The 21,226-nt window shown below is 42.2% G+C and overlaps 4 protein-coding genes across 6 annotated transcripts in view; 3 read left to right on the forward strand and 1 right to left on the reverse strand.

Moving 5' to 3' along the window:
• ci (cubitus interruptus) overlaps positions 1-9,721 on the forward strand; it is a 58,311-nt gene extending 48,590 nt beyond the window's left edge. The window contains exons 5-12 of the mRNA XM_046628442.2: positions 1,154-1,470; positions 2,884-3,162; positions 3,455-3,619; positions 3,977-4,141; positions 4,358-4,774; positions 4,866-5,606; positions 5,679-5,933; positions 6,066-9,721. Coding sequence (XP_046484398.1) covers positions 1,154-1,470; positions 2,884-3,162; positions 3,455-3,619; positions 3,977-4,141; positions 4,358-4,774; positions 4,866-5,606; positions 5,679-5,933; positions 6,066-7,604 — 3,878 coding nt within the window. The 3' untranslated portion in view covers positions 7,605-9,721. The remainder of the gene's footprint in view (positions 1-1,153; positions 1,471-2,883; positions 3,163-3,454; positions 3,620-3,976; positions 4,142-4,357; positions 4,775-4,865; positions 5,607-5,678; positions 5,934-6,065) is intronic.
• The window catches only part of LOC124220082 (UPAR/Ly6 domain-containing protein crok), a 152,893-nt gene extending 141,656 nt beyond the window's left edge, over positions 1-11,237 (reverse strand). For both annotated transcript variants that reach the window (XM_069133060.1, XM_046628512.2), the window contains exon 1: positions 10,411-11,237. The gene's annotated coding sequence lies outside the window, so the exon portion shown is untranslated. The remainder of the gene's footprint in view (positions 1-10,410) is intronic.
• Positions 11,238-11,729: 492 nt separating this feature from the next.
• gcl (germ cell-less) lies at positions 11,730-17,407 on the forward strand. 2 transcript variants are annotated; one of them, XM_046628470.2, is made up of 8 exons: positions 11,730-12,193; positions 12,304-12,427; positions 12,596-12,692; positions 13,049-13,418; positions 13,584-13,853; positions 14,564-14,800; positions 14,925-15,015; positions 15,102-17,407. In XM_046628470.2, the coding sequence occupies exons 1-8, from the start codon at positions 12,048-12,050 to the stop codon at positions 15,249-15,251; spliced, it is 1,485 nt and encodes a 494-aa protein (XP_046484426.1). In that variant the 5' UTR covers positions 11,730-12,047; the 3' UTR covers positions 15,252-17,407. The 2 variants fall into 2 exon arrangements, with proteins under 2 accessions (XP_046484426.1, XP_046484435.1); XM_046628479.2 differs by having other exon boundaries at positions 11,733-12,193; positions 14,582-14,800.
• A 409-nt stretch (positions 17,408-17,816) lies between these two features.
• LOC124218043 (uncharacterized) lies at positions 17,817-20,943 on the forward strand. The gene is made up of 7 exons (XM_069135347.1): positions 17,817-17,948; positions 18,541-18,708; positions 19,558-19,737; positions 19,808-20,002; positions 20,059-20,202; positions 20,282-20,721; positions 20,799-20,943. Exons 1-7 carry the CDS (start codon positions 17,817-17,819, stop codon positions 20,806-20,808), a joined length of 1,269 nt encoding a protein of 422 aa, XP_068991448.1. The 3' UTR covers positions 20,809-20,943.
• The last annotated feature ends 283 nt before the right edge of the window (positions 20,944-21,226 follow it).

Below are 21,226 nucleotides of genomic sequence, written 5' to 3' on the forward strand. Positions count from 1 at the left end.
ACGGCGTAGATCATAGGTCAAGTTTTTCTCCTAGTTTTTACAACACGAGTTGACAACGAAGACACCATTCAGCCAAGTCTGGAAATTACCCGACTTCTCTTTCCCTTTACTAAAAATACACGTATCTGCCGTAAGCAAAAGAAACCTAACTGCAAATTTATATCCAGAATTCATTAACAGGTAAGTATATGTCGGTAAACCGATCGACTAATCTAACCTTGTACTGAAATAAATATGTAGCAGTGAAATCCATGCATAACCAAAAGAAAAGCAAGCGATTCCCCCCAAATTATGAATTGAAAAAAACTTCGAAGTATCTGCCACACATCTCCATGCACATAGTGCGAATCTTAACGTTGGTACCGAATAAAGTCGAAGTACCGAACGGCGGTAGGGCAACGATACACGATGTGTCCGGGACCTTTTGCACGCGTTACAGTCATCGGTGGGGAAGGAAGGTCTTTAGAGTCGACTCACGCGCGTTGGGCATAAGATAACCATATTAGTCGCGGGTAATCTAGTCGTAACAATTAGCGCCGCGGTACCATCGAGGAGAACCAGAGACGAGGACGTTCGTTCCTCTAAATAGTTTCTTAGGTGCAAGTAAATCCATGCCGCGTGTGTCCCATCCATCCATCCGTCCGTCCATCCATTGGAGCCGGCGGTCGTTCCTCATTGTGGCGTCGGTCGCCTAGCTGCTGCCGTCTCGCGCATAGCATATGCGCGTCTGTGAATGGAGGAGTATGGAATAACAAATAACGTCGCAGGTAAAACGGTGATGAGACGGGTAAGAGCCGAGCTGTACGGAAATCGCAGCAGAGCTCACGATGCGTTTCACAAGAGCCAGAAAGCTAGACTTGCCTGAAATGCAATCGTGCTGCCGTTGCTGCTGTTGCTGCTGACGGGCTTCTACTCCCAGCTCCTCCTGCTTATTGAAATGCTGGCTTAGCTACGTGCCGGAAGCACACCGCATCGCTACGCGATCCGACTGTCAACACGGTCCCGATTACCAGTCGTCATGCCCCGCAACGGGCAGAGCCAATTTACACCGGCGCAGGCTGAACGCGACCGGTGGAGAACATGCCTCTCTCTCTTCTCTCCTGTACGTCCATTCACTTATTCGTCTACTAATCCTCGTTAATTGTCCATACAGCCATGAGTCCGGCGCTTGGAATGCACCCGGGGATGGCACCGCATCTTCAACAACTTCAGACCCACCTTTTACGAAGTGCCGCCGTTGCAGCAGCCCTCCTCCCCCACGGCCACCACCCCTCGTCCCACCTTCAACCACCACCGCACCCCCCTCACCCCGCACACCATCCGGGCCATCATCACCACCCTCATTCTCACACCCACTCACATGCCGCCCTCGGTCCACCGCATGCCCAACTATTCTCCGTACCTCCGCACACAACTGGCATGGTAGCCGCAGTTGGAACCCACGGAAGCCTACCGCCTCCAAAGACTGAGGTAAGTAAGACAGGAAGATTATAGATATGCATTACGATATAGTGGCTTACGAATTCGATACACGAATCGGGAAACTTGTACCTTAAACCAATTACAAAACGTACAGACGAAAAATCTGAAGATATCGCGGTGATATGTGATGATATTTGTAGGATTATTATAGAAACAAAATGCGGCTAGAAGTGGTACTAGACATGGGAATGGCCGTGACTAGTTGATTGTAAAAATGGTATTATTTGATTTTTAATCGCTTACGACTGAAAACAATGGATCTACATACAACTCATTTTTACGACCAACGTAAATCAGTTTTACGAGAGACCATTGCTGAAACGGCACACGATGAATTAAGCCATCGATTAAATTAGTATCTACTAATCGTAGCGTTATAGGAGTTTGCTCAATATAGAAACCACGGTACGTGCAACGACTGTTAGACGCTCCTCTCGATGTCTGTATCTTCTTATTCTTCTTCTTCACGTCATCTTTCCCCTCTACTCTTCTGCGTGGTACCAATTTACAACGAAGAGGAAACGACGCGCAACAATACATGCACCGATATTTGTACATGGTGGTCCGTCATCGATTCAATGGGACTATAAATAACGCGACGCAAACTTCCGTCGTTTTTCTTTTTCTTCCACCCACAATGTCATCGACAATTTTCCTTGCCTTCTCTAGTTCTATTTTTTTCTCAACTAGTAGGCACACTCCTCGGCTTACAACCAATCTCCCGAGCGTTATTATTTCGCCCAGCTCTTGATGATTTATTTTATTTACACGCGGTATTCACCTGGCCAACATCGATTTCCGCGACGGTCATCCGCAGGTACCACCACTTCTCGTCCATCATTCACCTATAGTCTCCTCACTCTTCTTCTACATCTTTATTTTCCCGGTACTTACTCAAGCTTCAATCACCGGTCTCTCGATATGCAGTCAAGGCGCATCTCCATCTCCCACAGTGTAAATAATGGGAAACAATCGCGCGATGTTAAACCGACACCCCGTGTAAGCATCACATCAGCCAGACCCTGTAGTGCACATGATGGAACAGGTATTACGTCGTCAATACCTACACATCCTATACGGTAGCCAGAGTAACGTCTTTATATATCGTCGAGAGGAGCTGGCGAGTCGGGGAGAACGCGCGCGTCCTGTCGAGGAAAGGAGTGACGGCAAGCGGGGGCGGGAGCGGGGAGCAGAGGGGAGATTGTTGACCGGTTTACGACGGGTGGAGACCATTGGATTGAATCGTTGCGCCCTTCAGCCGTGATACGCGATAATTGAAGAAACGAGAGAGAGTGGCGAATGGCGTAGAACCAGCGCTACCGTGCAAAATCCTCCAACGTTGATGACTTACACGGATCCCAATTACCCCCCTCACCCTGATTTTGTTATGACGTTCAACAGCGAACGACGGACACGGCGTGCCGAAGGACTTCGGCGGAAGGACCGGGCCGATCGATAGCCGCCGAGGCTGACACCTCGTCCAGAAGAGCCTCGACCAAAGTAAAAAGGGAACCGGTCACGACCGCGGCGAGCACGACGACAGCCATGACGACGACAACGACCGCCCCGCCAACCCATCCCCAGGGACTCAGCCCAAGCGAGGACCTGAGGGACGAACCTGGGGACTTCATAGAGACCAACTGCCACTGGAGAGGATGCGGTCTCGAATTTCCAACGCAGGTAAATTTTTGAATGCCTTAATGCATGAACGATTGCAGAAAAGAATAGGTTACACATATTGTTATGATCTAGGACAGAGTCCTGTTGAGTATAGAACGAAGCCTGGTAATGAAACGAATGAAACAAATACCGGTAAACGGTATGGGATGGAAGTGAAACGGTAAAATTTGAACTGAAATAAGTATATATATGACGTAGATCAGTCAACACTATCTGCGTAGAACTGATTATTTGATTATATCGAAGGTTTCGACAAGCAGTATAATTATTCTTTACATATTGATGGTTCTAGGATGATCTCGTCAAGCACATAAACAACGACCACATCCATGCGAATAAAAAGAGTTTTGTATGTGGTTGGGAAGATTGTTCGAGAGAAGAGAAACCGTTCAAGGCGCAGTACATGTTGGTCGTTCATATGAGGCGGCATACGGGTGAAAAACCCCACAAATGTACCGTAAGTTGTATTTTATCATTTCTGTCATTACTAACTTCGATTCGGGGTTCGTGAAACGCTTCCCACTTCAATGGAGTAGACGATATGTGTTTTAAAGTTTCTTATTTCGAGCTACCCCTTATGCTGATTCCTGTTTGCTAGTCAGTCGGTCGCGTAGCCGAATACAGCGATCACGCGAATCGAACTGCAACTTGAATTTAAGATCAAGAGTCTCGAAGGTGCACGTTTGTATGTACATAGATATACATACACACGAGAGTTAAGCAAGTCATATATTTGCCGATTTCGACCATAATTCCGCCGCTCTTGATAGTTGGCAAGTATAAACGAATCGAAGAACATCTTATTCAATTTCAGTTTGAAGGCTGCTTCAAAGCATATTCAAGGCTAGAAAACCTCAAGACGCATCTGAGATCTCACACGGGTGAAAAACCTTACACCTGCGAGTACCCGGGATGCAGCAAGGCCTTCAGCAACGCCAGCGACCGAGCCAAACACCAAAATCGAACGCATTCTAACGAGGTAAGACATCAACAAACTTCTAGCTCTGCACCAAACGTTCCCATTTTTTTGCACTAGGTACTTTAGTATAATTTAGGTTCACTTATAAACTCGAACTAACACGCTCTTTCCGCTTTATGCCATGCAATCGAAGAGGAATTTTACTAATAAGTAAGTAGCAAGAGTTGTGATTCGAATCCTGATAATTGACGAGATGAATTTTTCCATCATTCTCAGAAACCGTACGTTTGCAAAGCTCAAGGCTGTACGAAGAGGTATACAGATCCGTCGTCTCTTCGGAAGCATGTGAAAACTGTTCACGGTGCAGAATTCTACGCGAACAAGAAGCACAAGGGCGGCGACGGTGGCGGAAGTGACGAGGCTGGTGCAGGTGGACACAGTCCTAGTCGCAGCGAAGATCGACATCCAAAGACCCCGAGTTTGTCGAGTCCAAGTGTGAAATCAGAAAGCGAGGCGAACAGTCCGCCTGGTATGATGCAACAGGGAAGTCCACTGATCGGCGGATGCACGGATGATCTTGGAATGGGAGGCGGCAGCGGAGACGGCGTGACTGCGATTGGGGTGGACGAACCGTGGAACGAGGAACCGGATGACCTCGACATCGCCGATCTTCCGGTCGCGCTCCGTGCCATGGTAAGTGTAAGATTTCGAGTATCTATAATTCGCGGTACAAAACTACAAATCTATGAATCATCAGTTATATTAAGAAAAAATCATCTTCCAGGTCGGCGGAATGGAGTCTCAACAGGCACCCCCGCCCTCGAGGAGTCGTATAAAGGGCCGACTAAGCGCGAAAGCAATGCCACCATTATCGGTCGGGGTGACGGGCATGAGGTTAGGACGAGGAGCCGGGGGAATCGGAAGCGGCGGAGGTGTCGGCGGTGGTTGTATCGGCGGTGTTGGCGGAGGCGGAGTTGGAGCTGGAGGAATAGGCGGGGGTGGCGGTGGTGGTATTGGAGGCGGTGGAGGGCCTGGACCCCAGGGTAACATCGGAGAGCTTAACAGGCGGATAACGGACCTGAAAATGGAGAGTGGAGCGAGACAAACGACCTTCACCGACCTTCAACTAAGACTGCAACCCCTTAGCGAACCTAGACGCGACAGCAACAGTACGGTTAGTACCTACTACGGAAGCATGCGCTCGGCTGACTTTGGGAGCCGGAGAAGCAGCCAAGCAAGTGGCGTCAGTGCCGTGAGACTTGGTCTCGGCATGGGCTTGGGACTCGGTATCGGTTCGAATGGACCTGGAAGCGGGAGTGGAAACGGTGGTGGGGGTGGCAGCGGAATTGGGGGAGGTGGTAGTGGTGGAGCTGGTGGAAGCTTCTACGATCCAATAAGCCCGGGGAATTCTCGGAGAAGTAGTCAGCTTAGTACAACCTCCGGTCGACTCAACGGACCACCTCATCTTCAGGGCCAGTACTCGACAAACAATTTGGTCGACCAGACGCAGAACATGTCGCTTCAGGTAATTTAAATTAATTGAGAAAATTCAAATGTGTATTGAGCATAGGTATAAAAATAGACTGTTCGTCTTCAGGGACCACAAGGAATCCCGGGGGACTGGATGCCCCACGGGCACTGTCCACAGCCAGCTGGTGACCGAAGAATGTCGGAACCAGCTCGTACTCATCAAGGTCAAAGAACGTCTCCTCTCATGCCACCGAGACCAAGGTCAGCCCAGCTTCCGGAACTCCATCCAAACCAGGAAGTCATTCTCGACGAAGTCGGGGAGGGTGAAATGGTGGAAAACAAACTGGTCATACCAGACGAAATGATGCAGTACCTCAATCAGGTATGCCCTAGATTTATTTGTATTCCAGGATCTATATGTATTTATATATTTCGCTAATCACAGTGTAAACAATATCATCGTAAGACCACATGAGGAATAGATTTATATGATCCCACCCTTCTTAAATCGCAGGTACAAGCAGGAGGCAACCAAGTAAGCTACAGAGGGAGTCCTCTACCGATCTGCCAATCGCCAATATGCACAAACCCGTCGCACTACCAACGCCAGCAGATCCCCTGCACTTACAACAGCCAACAGCACCAGTTGAATTGTTACAACCAAGGAAACGGTAGACAAAACTGTCCAAACTACCAAAATATGTCACCATCGTCGAACCTGCACCCGCAGTGCGGTAGTTCGAGAGCGAGTCAAGCTTCGTTAGGTGGTTACTGCCCGCCGCAGAACCAGTTGCAATCCCAGCCTCCACCGGGCTACGGTTCGCAATCGCAATGCGGTTCGCAAATAGCAAGTCCAGCCGGAGGTCAAGTAATGTCGCCGGGCTCTCACTACGCCCCTAGCCATGCGAGTGACCAACCAATGACTTCACCAGCCGCCGGAGCGCTCGCGCCTCAACACGTACCTCAAAACGTACAACAAAATTCGGCGCAGATGACGAGGCATTGCAGTCTTCAGGGTCACCCAACGACACCCCAAGGATTTTACGCCGGTGGAAGTGGAGGAGGAATAACTGGAACCGGAACAGGTGCTTACGGATGTCGAAACGTCAACTGCGCGCAGTTGCATCGTCCCGACGAAACCTGTGCCATTCATCCCCAAACGCAATCCCTGCAGAGTCACGGTCAAATTTCACAGCAGTGTGCAGGTCAGCCTCGAAACGGATCGACGTCAAACTGCCCGCTACTATCGCCAGCCTCGAACCAATCGGCAACAACGGTTAAGAACAACACGAATAACAATCATTCCAACAATCGGTGCAGCCAAATAGCTCACCAAGGTCAAACAGGGCATCGACAAGGCGTTCAGCCAACCAACGAATCTCCGCACCACCATCACCATCATCATCATCTTCCGAATGTGGCTAATCCGACGGTACGAAACCCTGTGAACCAATGCCAACAAATGACTCCCGGGCACTGTCCTCAGGCCGGCATGGGAGGCCAAAAGGTACGCGGAGCTGTGGTAAGCCAACAAAATCAGCAAACACAACCTGGTGCTAATGTCTGCGGACAGATGACCGGTGGCGGTTGTAGTCAGCAGAGTGCTGCGACGGTTCAGGGCCAGACGAACCTCGGCTGTGGTCCGCAGTCGTGTTCGATGCACCACGGTTGTCAACCGCAGATGTCGCCAAGCCATTTCACTTGCGGTTGCCAATGGGGCTACACGACGGAAACGTGCTTTCACAGCCACGATGCGAACATGCCGGAAATTCAGTGCCGGGATATAAGCCAGTCCCAGCAGGGTTCGCCCGTAAAACCGCCCCAGGGGATGAGGCAGGACTCGTACAGACGAACCCTCGAGTATGTTGAGCAGTGCAGAAACTGGTCGGGTAATGCGCAGGCTCAGGTCCATGAGACGGGGGTTTCTAGCTCAACTCACCCCCTTTCTCTCCCCCAACCTCTGCCAGCGAGCGCTAATATGATCGTAAACGACATGACGTCGTCCCTGAGTTCTCTTCTAGAGGAGAATCGGTATCTTCAAATGATTCAATAAAGGAAATTGTGTTTAGCTCGTGAAAATTCTTTGATCGATCGAGAAACAGCGAGAAGAAAAACGGACTGAACTGGATGAGTAGATAGAATTTTCAGTCTCTCGTCACCGTACGTCATGGCACATACATATGGGACATTCTACGCCAATCAACCTCGAATCCTCACCATTTTTGATTTTGTTTAACAAATTTTATATAATGGTCTCTACTCCGAAACATTGCCTTAAATTTTTTGAGATTGTTTTGAGTAAATTGGTTTTACTTATGATTTTTGAAAACCAACATGTCTGTGGCCGTAATTTAAGAATTTGAAAAAATTCCTAAAAACCTTGTGTCACATATCAAAATTTTAAAGATTAGACCCAGAGTGGGCCGGCATTCCCTTCATATTTATTTAGAGTTTTTTTTTCGGAATAGGGATAGTAAAAAAAAAATTAGAATGAAAAGTCAGTTCACTACAGGTGGTTGTTCAAACATTTACATATATAACACTGAATACTTTTTAACTTTTTTCACATATTTCCAAACTAATTAATTAGTTGCAATTTATTCATCCTGAAGAAATAATCTCCCAGCAAAAATCTGATAAAATTCTTAATAATCTTGGGTTATGTATAAAAATGTTTAAACAGCAGTCCACAAAAGACAATCACTTCTTTGTTTTCAATTCATTTTTTTCTTCAAAAAGCTGAACGAACAGTAGAAGCGAACGCCGGTCTTCTCTGGAGGTCTAGGTTTGAAAATTTTGATATCTGACACAACATTTTTGAGAATTATTTTGCAATTTTAAATGAGCCCAAAGACATGTTAATTTTTACAAGACATAAGTAAAAGAAAATTTGCCCCTAAAGATCTGAAAGAATTCAAGGTGCTGTTTTAAAGTTACGGTAATGGCAAAAAAATTTTTGAACAAAATGAAAAATGGTGAGGGTCTGATGTTGATTGAGTTAGCGTGGGATGCTCCATATATATATGTAAACACATACGTAATTTTGATGGAAGCACCAGACATCAAGTTACGTGGAAAATTTGTCTTATACATATCTTATACAGTTGAGCAGCTTGCACGCTACCTTTTCACGTGCCCTAATCATTTAATTTGTAGCATTTTGTTATACATATTTTATATATTTATAGTTGATTTTTTGCCCAAAAAAATGACCTCACGAGTATTTCGAGCAGACGCGGTTTTAATATAGAAGATTGTATGGTCACAAAACTTGTCGATAAAAGATTAGACGACTGATTGTAAGTAAACGTAACGAACCCAGTGCTTATGCGATAATATCGCAATTTCTCTGAATAAAAATTCAATGTAAGAATATGTAGATGATTCAAATAGGCAGATATTTAGTCAAAGTTATTATACTTGCGTAATTTTATCACTCGTACTCTTTTTTTTAATCTCTAATATATCATCAAATACAGACTTGTATCATTTTTTATTTCCGCTAGCGATCAGCAGAGCGTGTACAGTGTACGCTGTGATACAAAACATTAATTTTAAGGAGCTGATTGTAAGTATATATTATTGAATCCGTATTAATATCTAAGTGTAAGAAAGTTGAATCTCATCAGAGGCCAATATTAGACTGTACTTGTAGATAGACCATTATGTATGTAGAGCTCAATTTTTTATTGTAACTATATATAACTATAGGTGTAATGCAGTGTACTATGTAAAAAGAAATAATAAAAACAGCAACGATGTTGGTATACAGAATTATACACATCGTGTATCATACATAAGTTCGATAAATGTGTGGGCTGTCATAATTCTATAATAAATATATATATACATGTGTATTGTAAGATTGTAAAACAATTTCAGAAACGTTCCGATATAGTGATTAAGAATCAAATGAAAGTGGAAGAAAGTACTCGAAATCATTATTAATTTTTATTCCTTTTTTTCTGTAACGGAACTTACAGTAAAGCTGTTCTTTTCACTTTTTATTATAAACAAATCATTATTTTATGAATTTTAGTATCAATATGGATACATGACGGATAAAAAAAAATGAAAGAAAACCCGCCTTGTGAATATTATACATATCGACAATTATATTTGCATATACCACATAATCTACACGACGATGATGACGACGAAAAATAATAAAGAGAATGTTTGAAAAATGCAATTGTTTATTATTTTTTCATCCAAAGATTATCACTAATGCTTTTATCCCTATTTACTTCCTCGGAAAATTGCACAAATTAATGAATCAATAAAAATTTGAGAGTTCTTTAATCGCAGGGCAAATTGTGAGATACGATTCATTCATTAGGCCCCAGAACCGCTGAGTATCAAGTCCACGCGCTCAAAGTGTGTTCGATTTTCAAATCTAGCAACAATACCAGCATTTCTGATTAGTTGAAATTTCGTCACGTCAGCGTAAAAAAATACTTAAATAAAATTCAGGTATTTCAGCTATCGAAGATTTACGCATTTTGTTAGAGGAATGAAAATAAAATGTAAACGGATTCCCTAATAACACATGGTAAGCTATTTTTGTATGAGGATATACAAGTTTGTTTTCTTAATGCCATAAAATTACTGTGAGGTATGCAGGGAAATGATTTAGCCAAGGGGACTATTGAAGATTTACAAAATGGCGACAAAATTGACATAAACGGTTATTTATTGGTTGAGTAGTAACTTGTTTTCTAATTCGCAATTCCCTAACAATAAGCCTACGTTTGTAATTGAATAATCTGAATTCGCTATAGCTAATAACCAATTCAGACGAAAGTAAAAACATGAAAAACTTGTCCAAATTAACAGCATATTGCGCAAACAAAACTTACCAATCGTCCAGCGCCTGCAGGATGTTAGCCCACTTCGCTTCCCTGCGGCACAGCTACACGATCCGAGAGCACTCACTTTTATTACTTCACTTCACAATAACATTATGATTTTGACTATCACGCTACGCAATTTATTGGTTTATTTTTGCAGATGAGAACTATCTCAAAGGCTGAAACACTGTTATATACAATCATTAATTCGAACAAATTACCAAAACTACCGATAACGATTTTCCGACGGCTCGACTTTTATTCTTCAAAGGCACGATGCCCACGGTCATGATCTGACACCGAAACGGTAAATTATGAGCCTGAATAGCCTGCTCGAACATTGCTTGTCGATAGTTTTTATATTCACATCGTCGTCGGTCAAAATGTTATTCGTAATGATGTTACCAATTCGCGTCCGACACAAGCTTCGAAACATCCGATGAGAAGCCGGGTATAACATCTTATATGTCTACATAATGTCATGTCGTAATGCGCGGCTTACAATTAGATGGCAAATTTCACACAAATGGGAAGCTATAACCGCACATTCCTCCTAGTGTCGTTTGTTTACCACACTTCGACATGTACACGTAGGATAAACAAAATCGTGCGACACTTACACTGATTATGCTACGAATCGCGAGTGGTTTGTTTATCGTTCTATTACGAAGGCTGCGACCTCCCCATGATCCGTTTGTCGTAATATCGGTGTTCAGAACCTTTTTACGAACGACCAATGAGTCGAATAAATAAACAAATGATAAATAATAATAACCGAGTCATCCTCTCCGCACAGGAAAACAGCCGCGACCCGCGCGATACTCGTCTTGACTTACCAATCTCGCAGGCGTTCGACACAAGTTCGGCACTGCACGACGCAATATGGCCGCCGCTGAGACACAAGCGCTACCTCGCAGCTGCGGCCATTCCGAGAACTACTCGAGGGTGATCTTCGTGATCTTGCGTTGTTTTCCCTGTTGTCTCTCCTGGGCCCTATTTTTAATTGTTTATATTCAGTCAACGTTTGCAGATCGTTTGCAGATTGCGTCCTAGCAACTCGCACGAAATTGCCAATCCCGTATTTAACTTAATTTTACGGAAGTATGACGTATGTACGTATACCAGAGAGAAACGCAGGTTTCTCTCTGCGTATGCACAGGACATGGATTCCCGACTAGCTAATTTATCATTTAGATATCGATTTATCGATTACATTGGTAATGCAGAATCAGCCCGCAGCGCTACCGCCGGCCGACTTCAAACCATTTGAAATTTGTATTGTTGGGTTGCCTTACCGAGTCTCCTGTAAGTCATCTGTGGTTTGACTTTTTAGCCACCAACAGCTCCGCAAGATTGCGCAAGTTTTATGATCAGCTTGCTTTCTCGAATGACTTCATACCTGTATATAGCCAAAAACAGCTGCCAGTGTTTGTGTACATGTGTAGGGCCAGCAGCAGGGGTCAGCAGTGTAAGCACAGCGCGCAAAATGTTTACATTTTGTAGCGTAGCTTTGTCACAGGCATTTCCGCGTGGTAATAGTCTCGATTAAACGAGCTCTAAAATTGTCAAAATTTTATCGCAAAAATATAAAAACGAACGGAAACCCTCTGCAGAATTAACCAGTCTGCTGCGAATCTACGCTAACTATGGGCGTTTACGCGAGCAGAATAGCGTCAGTGTCAAATATTGCAGTTAATTCGGTTTATCGTACTCGTAAACGGAAATGCATCGAAGAGGACGAATTCGATCCCGATTCGGAATTCATCGACAGGACACTTCAGACTCCTAAAAAGTAAAAGTTATTTGACATTGTCAGCAGAGTCTAAAATCCTACGTCAAGATTTGGCACTTTCCCCTACCATTCTCACACCACTTTATCTATATCCAGTTCTCTTGTTGCAGAAGAAAATTACTGACGACTGCTCAGTACATATACAAAACATTGTTCCAAGAAGAAAAAGGCAGCGACGTTACTGTTCTGATGCTAGGCAAGGCATGGAGACTGCACAAAGTGTACATAACACAGGTATTGATCCTAATTTATTTTGTTTGTAACATTATCAAACCCGACCGCATGAGATCCCGATTCCATTGGCAGTTATCTAGTGGTGTTAGCTCTTTGTTTGCCTGTTGGAAGTCTGTTGTCGTAATCAGTCTATCTTAAGTAATCATTTTTCCCTCGTTCTATTTCCAGAGTCCATACTTTGCTAGCATGTTCTCTGGCTCTTGGAGAGAAGCTAATGAAAAGGTGATAAGCGTGGAAATAACCGATCCCAATATCACTTTAGACTGTGAGTGATTAAGGCTCATTTTTTATGAGGTTAAAAGTAGTAACGTCAGCATAGCGATGCATGTTTAGAAATATTATTTTTTACAACTTCAAAATTGTCTGAAATTTAGTAAACCCTGACAAAGTAGAACATGCTGATATTTTAAAAACCCAATTTCTTCAGAATCATTCTAAAATTGCGAGGCGGTTATTTTTTCTTTAATATTTCGTTATGTTAACGTTATGCACTTCAACCACGTAGTTCTTCTAACTTGTAAATATGTTTGAATTTCAAATCTCAATTTCTGTTATCAATGAATGCTGAACTAATCCTCGATCGAATCACTAACTCTATAGATATTTTCACCTTGTTTTCAGCTCTGGGAACTGTGCTAGGCTCTCTTTACCTCGATGAGTTAAGTTTGGAGCCTAGAGATGTTATTTCAATTCTGGCAACAGCAACATTATTCCAGCTACAAAGTTTAATCGACCAATGTACAGAAATAATGGTGGAAACAACAAACATAAAAACTGTGGTAGCTTATCATAATGCGGCTGCTTGCTATGGCGTGCCAGCTGTTAAGAGGGCTGCTAAACGATGGCTCGAAGTTAATTTACTGGGATATGGCTGGTTACATCCTGAGTTTTTGAATGAAATCACACCCGATCTAATGGTAGAGCTAATCATTAGTCCAGATTTGGTTGTCATGCAGACCGAATTCTGCATCTACATGATGTTGAGAATATGGTAAGTGATAGTGTGATTGAGACTTTAGGATTAGGACTGCACTAATTAATACTGCTGCTAGGAGGTGATAAAAGTTGAGGTAGATACTTTCACACACTGCAAAATAAGAGTACAAGGAGCTCTTTCCAAATAAATCTTGTACAATTATTTTTTTAATATCCACAGGTTGTTCGTCCACTTACAAAAAAAAGAAGAAGTCGTACAGATAGAAGAATTTTACAAGAATCACACTTGGTCCGAACCATTTCTAATCACAGAAGAGGGCAGAGACTACGCTGCGCCTTTTAAATCATTGAGGATGAAACATTTACTGCTTCATCATCAAGACGTGAAAATATTATATGGAGATAATCTGATCCCCCCCGAATGGTTAAACACGGCTTATAAGGAGCAGTGGCATCACTTGTTGAGAATTGACTCTAACAAAGACTGTGGGTGAGCATCGAGTAGAACAGAACCCTTTCCCTCTCCTATAATTCAGTAGGTTCGTTGCCGATTTCTGTTTAACGTAGTGAGGAGAGAAATTCATTCATTCTCAATCGACCGAATTTTTTGCCGTGTCTACCGTGACAAAGACGATACATGAGTAGTACACATTTTGATGTGGAGCTTGTTCTAAACGAACAAGATTGATATTCAGGACTTCAATTTTGGTATTATTATTTGTTAAAGCAGACCCATTCATTCACCGACTCCATTTTAAAGGAATTTTGACTACAAGAAGTCACCAGCCCACCGCGTTACGAACGGAGTTGACTGAAAATGGAGTTGGTGAGTATATGGTTGAGATCTTATAAAGGGTTGATTAGCTCCCCTGTACAAAAATTGCATACATTCGGAAAATGTGAATGTTGAAAATTTAGAGCTGTAGTCGTGGCGTGCACGTTATTCATTAGATTATTGCCAATAGAGTGAAACATAAAAGACACGTTTTACACAAGTTTAATAATACCCCCAAAAACGGTCTACGTATTAATAGGAAAATCCTCCCCTTAGATTCCTGGACAACGTTCCCACCATTTCTTCCTTGTTTTCAACAGAACCCAATGTCTTTAGGTATTTATGTAACCGCACTTGTAAATGAATAGTGACTCTTGGAAAATCCGTTCAACCAACTATAAATGTATGTAACATGTATCGGGAAGAATTTATTTTCATTTCAGACCAAGGCAGATGAGTGAGGAGGAATTTTCACGCGAATGCTTCAGGTGCGGTAGGTGTGTTGAAAAAGGAGGAGAACACATCTGGCGATGGACAGCGTTCCATTTTGGATTAGATCTCGTCGCTTCTTTAGACACTACCACGCTTAGGCTGAAGCGAAATCATAGAATTGAAACGGAGCATATACAGTCCAATCACGCAAAACACAATGTCATTGTTAAGTGAGTACTTGAGCGATAAATTACCCTACATGTATAAATCTGTCACAATTCGCCATACACAGTTCGAAGAACAATATCTTTCTGTACGAATTAGTAATTAATGCAAATGACGCGTTTGTTTCAGGGTGTCCTTGGTGTCGTTGGATGAGCAAAGACAAGTGAAACACATTCAGAATTCGGGTATGCTTCGATTATCGCTTCACAAAAATGAAGAGGTAAGCTTTGTAGTTAATGAACATTTCTTAGTAACCGAGGTTGAATGAACGCCTTTGACGAACGGTATTTTTTTTTTTTTTTTCAGAAACTAGTTATGTCCCTCGACAAACAGCTGACGTATCCATTGTACATATCTGTAAACATGCAGGTAGTGACGCCATTTGCGCCGACAGAGGAACTAAAACCGCAGCAACAAGAGGAACCTGAAACTGTGTTAATTTTGTCGGATACATAAGCACCACTTGAAATCAATCTTTCATTTTTCACACATTCTTGGTTTACTTTTTAGTTCATTTTATTCTATTGTACTTTTGCAATTCACGATCTCGATACAAATTTTATTGATCAATAATAATGTACGTACACTCGCTAATATTGACCGCGAGATTCGCTCGACTCTCTGGATCAATTGATGTAAATTAATACAGTAAAAGTTAAGCGAAACGAAAACCATTAAACGCACGCTGTAAGAGTCTCGACCTTGTCAAACTAGGACAAACAGTTTTGTAATTGTAGAAAATCGATGACTATTTGTGAGTTTAGAAATGTTGCGAAACTTTCACTGTTATGAAATTCTTGATCGGTGAGAAGTAATTCATTATTTCCTACATAGTCCCAACTACTGTTTCGTTCACGATGTATTTCAAGTATTTTTGTATCGCAAGAAATTTGAAAGTTCGAAATTCTGTAAGTAATTTTTATTCCTTTTAATTCTTTTTTTGACTTTCAATATGTCAGTAACTACTCCACGGGTAACTTACTAATCAATTCAAATGTTTGCTGATCAACGGCTATTCAAGTTTCTCAATCCATGCGTAAAGGAAGAAGAATATTTCCGTATCGCTTTTTATTTTCTACTTTTTTCTAATTTTTCTCAGCAATTCTTACGATATACGCTCAATTGTGATCACGAGATTGTCCACTTGAGAGTCCGTGCACTAATTATTATTAACATACGTAAATGCATTATACGCGATTGCATTAAGATTATATAAAAACCGTAAGATAAATTGTTCGGAACTTGTAATGCACATTATGTACACATAAACACAAGGAATTTCTGAAAACAGCCAGCGATTTAATCATCAACAAAGTTGGTTTGCTTCTGTATAGACGCGTACGTTGACCGTGACTGACCCTGAACAACTGCGTTTTATTTTTTCGCAACATTTATTTAAAGAAATAATATAAATGAAACATCTACGCCACAAAATTAAATGACATCGAAAGATAGTTACTTATTAATTATTATTGTATATACAGGCATTGTTAGTAATGGGTTGTATAAGAAATTAATCAATTCCCCAAGTCCCCACGTATAATTTAGCTAAACTTGAAGACAATATAATTCAAAATTATACGTTGCTGCAAAAGTATTATAGAAACCGGAAGACAGAATTTTTTCAATTTATTATATCCTTTCCGATCGGTAAAGTATAAATTCATTTTTCTTTTCGAAATATCGCAGTGTTTTTCAAACTTGGAACCCCATATATACGTATAGTATACAGATCTGTATGACTGCAGAGCTTATACAGAGACTTGTGATATTTGTTTTAGAATCACAGATAATATTATTGTTAAATATACGTAACGCATAATTTTTTATAAATGGATACGTGGTGCCTTCGGACTACAACCAAAAACAAAAAATAAAAAATGTTTTTAAATCGTTTTGTATAAAATAAATCTTCGTATTATTAATAATTTTCTTGAAGTATAGATTTTTATTTGTAAATCATTACCTATATGGTATGCACATTATATAAACGTCAAACGAATACCAGTATTTAAATGATAATATATTATTCATAGTCATTCGCACATCTCCCTTATTCTATTTTCTTCCTCGTCACTTCGCCTTTGTGCAAGCAGACAAACATGTAGCGACGTTATCGCAGTTTCGTTTCGTTAGTCATAGTTCAATTTCATTCGATTCCATCGCTCAGTCGTGTTTCGGTGCACGCCAAAACCGCGCGAGTCACGTTTATTGTGGCTTCCATTCGTCACTCGTAAACAAAATACATAGCTACGCATAAAGATACATCCACGAAGGCTATCAACGCTCGAGAGGAATTTTTAACTTCCTTCGCCAATTCTGCACGTCGTGCACTTCATTCCTTCATAAATTCAGTGCAGACTGTTGCAAAGTTTCGCGGTGGCCAACATGAATTAACAGTCGCCCACTCAATTCATCACCTAATTCTACGAATCTGTGCGTGACTGTAGCGTTACAAGTTCTGCCTATATTTATGTTCAGCACAATAACGCCACTGTAATATTATTAAATAGCACACTACAAAAAAAAAAAAAATGATGTAAATAAAAAATGTTTGTTTTAGCTAAATTATGAGAGAGTATCCAAGCCTAGGAAACCTTGCACAACCCGATGACCATTTATTTTGTAACATAATTAGGTTGACGATGATTAAAAAACATACTTTTATACAATCGGATCCGACTGTCTTAAGTCTGTCTTATCCCCCCTCTTCCAATCACAAGATGCCTAGATTAGAAAAAGGCGATTAGCGGACCTAAAGGGCCGTGTAACTGTTGTGACAGGCGCTTTTCAACTGGCTTTTTCCGTTCATCAGTTATCACCGAATCGCGGTGACATATGTCTGCTAATTCAATTCCTCGATGCCGCCGGAACCAGGTCTCGCGAAAACGTACATTACCTATCATCGCTCCCTGCAAGACCCGCAATATTCGTCCCGTCGCCATTCTGCAGGGTTGACAAGCTGCATCCCCGCGGTTTCCGCCGCTGCAGATCCGGAGAACAATTTTAGGTAACTCGATGATGCAGTGCTGCGGCAGCTGGAACACAGGGTGTTGCCCGACGCACCATCCCGTTGCCGTCACCTTCGAAAACCTCAGGACGAAGTACTCGGTGAACGAGGATATTCGCGTCGAGTACACGCTGCACGGGCACGTGAGTAACCGAGACGAATCGGGGACTGGATAATTAATTAATTTCATCGGCAATGCGGGCTCCAGGTACAACAAGCCTCGACCCGCGATTGGCTCGGCATTTTTCCAAGAGGATGGTCAAACCTACAGCAGTATCTCACCTTCGAATACGCCCTTGTCGCCCCGAAGACAGCGGCATCCCCTAATCGGACGATTATTTTCCCACGCATGTTTCACCAAGAGGTACCCTGGTGGAAATGATTTCCACGTCACAAACGCACAAGTTTTATACGATTTTGTAGAGAAATTAGAACGTTGACGTACTTCTGGCGTCAATTTTTTTTCCTACATTATCGCCATTTTTTTTTTTTTTTTTTGTACCGTAGTAATATTTCGTCGACTGGCACAGATGTTCGCTCTAATTTCTAGTTATCCCTGCTTTGAAATTTTTTACATTTTCATAGACTTTCATAGAATATCGTATCTCTTCATAGCAAATCAGAAGCTTTCGTGAAATAACGTTGATTAGTATAATTTCTTTCAGTTCTTTATACACACGACAAGGAATCGATAAGGAGTCTATCACTTTTTACAACTTAATTTGCTTATATCAGGCATCTACAAACACGGAATACCAGCTCGTCTACGTCACCAGGGAGATTCAAGTGCTCGCTGTAAGCCCCTACTTCCGGTTTGTAGGGGACCAACGGTTGGACTCGACGAATTACACTCTGCGCATTCCTGCCGGCCGACAGCAAGCTTCTTCTATCGTAAAACAGGAGGTAGTTAAACAGTTATTGAGGGGTTATATGCAGTCGGGATTTTTCAAATATCATTTTTTTAAATTTCAGTTTCGTAGTGTACATATATCGAAGTATATACACGGAAAATTTTATGTCAATCCGGCAAATATTCTCGAAGTTACACGCACATTTGCGAAGACGCCCGGAACTGTGTGTAAAGTGCTTTTGAAACTTTGAACGCGTTTATCTAAAAATTATGTTTTCAAAGTCGGTGAGCAAGATTTCTCGGAAACGGCTTAACCGATACGTTTCAAATTTTTTCACGAGCTTTATGGGTATATTTTGTAGTCCTTAATCGAAGGTTTTTTCTTGCCAATAAATATTTTCTATTTTATAGACACGGCGAAAGTTTTTATGAAAAATCGATTTCTTTTTCGAAAAGCCGCCGTTTTGTTAAAAAATTAATATCGCGCTTATTCTTTCGATTAAAGACCTAATAATACCTTATATTAACTATATCTTTTTTGTTTGATCATTTCTGATGATTCAGTCTAGAGATATCTTGCTCAGCGCAAGACGCCTTTTTATAGAGATTCTCCCGGAGAACGGCTATAGTAGCTTTAATAATCATTATTTGTAGAAATAAAAAATATCAGAATGAAATTCAATGTTACCCCAATATGCATATAAATTTTTTTATTAATAAATTGAAATGCCTCTTCACGAAAAATCCTTGAAAGATCGTTTTTTAAAGAACACTTGAATTCTCTCGGTACAAATATGAGTTGTGTAATTTTTCTAAAACTTCTGCGTCGTTCATCGTAACTTCTTGACGTAACTGTATCGTATAATATTTGAACACGTATTGCACAACGCTCAATATTTCAGCCATACCTCGATCGTCTCGCAGTTTCCGGATGGGGACCACCGCGTATTGTTCTATCGGATCAGAGTCTCCTGTCGTTGCGTCCTTCCCGAGGGATTTGCGGGAACCCGCGTCTCTCCTCATCCAGTTGCAGAAGTTGCGGGAGACCACGAGAGCACATTTGCGGCCTCGCCGCTGGCCGCGTGCGTTTTGCATTTCTCCGTTGACCGATTTTTCGTCACGTTAAAATAGCCAGTACTAAAAACTTTTCAGGCCCGGTTCCTGGCCACTCACAACGCCTCGCTAACTGAACGCGTTCTTCGACTCGAACGAGATCTGGCCCTTGCCGAAGGCGCCAAATCCAGTCTAGCCAGTCGGCTCCGGGCTTACGAGAATTTCGTTGCGGATATGCTTCGCTCCTTGGCCACCAATCGTAGGGTCAAGATCACGGATGCTGCGGGAAAGGAGGTACGGGGCGACTCTAGATGAGTAGCTTTATGACCGAAAATAAAACGTTTCCGCAGATAATCCTGCAGCAGTTATCGGAAAATCCCGACGAACGGAAATCTGATAACGATCAGACCGAGGAAAGAGAATTTCGTCAGGGAAACGATCCTCAAACGAATCAGATCAATGATCGGCACATCGAGGACTTGGATTTTTTGAGGGTGAAAAAGAATTTGTTGTTGCATATGTAGATTTTTATTTAAAAGTCGGTGCAATAAATTCGTTTTCGATGTTTACTAGAATCGAATTCCGGTCGATGAATACTTGACGATCGAAAAGCTCCTTCCCACGAAAGACGATCGAGGTGACGGACGCGTGCAGTGGATATCACCTGATGATTCCAGGCGAAAAATTGAGACTGAGAAGTCACCGGAGGAGAACAAGGAACAAGTCCAAGAGGATGAAGAGAATGTCGATCGGGAGACCTCGACCGACGAGGTTAAGGATCTGCGTACGAAAGTTGAAAATAGCAACGAGTCCAGTGAAGAAATTCCGCCGAAAGTGCAAATCAAGGAGATACCTGCGGACGTCGCCGGTCTGACTTCCGCAATCGGAGTCTCAACCGCTGACGAGAAGAATGAGAAGGCGAAAATCGAGCTTGATGATGAGAACAAAGCTTTGGAGTCAAAACCTTCGGCGATTGTTATTCAGGGCAGCAATGTGAAATTTGCCATCATCAGGTTGGAATGGTTCTAATACATCTATTTATCTGGCAAGATTCAGGTTCTTGAACCAAAAATAAAATTGGTGATTTCAGATACCAATGATGGAACGATACCGTCAAATTCGGTGCCGCATCGGAAGGATCAAAATCTAAAAGTCTTTGTGTTCCGACTTTTCTATCATATACGAAAACACCTGTTGTATAAATAATTAAATATACATTAATATATACACGCAAACGGTGATTGTGAAATTATTTTTCACAGCTGGCTATCGCTTGTTTATTATTATGTAGGCTATCGCTCGAGCTTTATCGTTGACCATTTTCGTCAATGCACCGGGTCAGCGATTTCAGTTGGCTCTTGTTCAGTTCCCATTTCGGCTGCATTGAACGCGCAGAATGTACAGATCGAGGACCTCAAACCGACGACGTCTCGGCATCCCGTTTGCGAATTCGTTGCCAACTATTCTAAACGTGGAAATTTTCGCGTTGGCCAAAATACCAAGTACCACATCCATGCG

Source organism: Neodiprion pinetum, chromosome 1 (assembly GCF_021155775.2).
Source record: "Neodiprion pinetum isolate iyNeoPine1 chromosome 1, iyNeoPine1.2, whole genome shotgun sequence".
Lineage (NCBI taxonomy): Eukaryota > Metazoa > Arthropoda > Insecta > Hymenoptera > Diprionidae > Neodiprion > Neodiprion pinetum.

Bases quoted from the DNA above. Each gene is read 5' to 3' on its own strand.
- gcl (XM_046628470.2), top strand. From the start codon at position 12,048: ATGGGCGTTTACGCGAGCAGAATAGCGTCAGTGTCAAATATTGCAGTT. The intron at 12,194-12,303 runs GTAAAAGTTATT...CTCTTGTTGCAG, and splicing joins ACACTTCAGACTCCTAAAAA to AAGAAAATTACTGACGACTG. The intron at 12,428-12,595 runs GTATTGATCCTA...TTCTATTTCCAG, and splicing joins ACAAAGTGTACATAACACAG to AGTCCATACTTTGCTAGCAT.
- LOC124218043 (XM_069135347.1), top strand. From the start codon at position 17,817: ATGCAGTGCTGCGGCAGCTGGAACACAGGGTGTTGCCCGACGCACCAT. The intron at 20,003-20,058 runs GTACGGGGCGAC...ACGTTTCCGCAG, and splicing joins CGGATGCTGCGGGAAAGGAG to ATAATCCTGCAGCAGTTATC. The intron at 20,203-20,281 runs GTGAAAAAGAAT...GATGTTTACTAG, and splicing joins AGGACTTGGATTTTTTGAGG to AATCGAATTCCGGTCGATGA.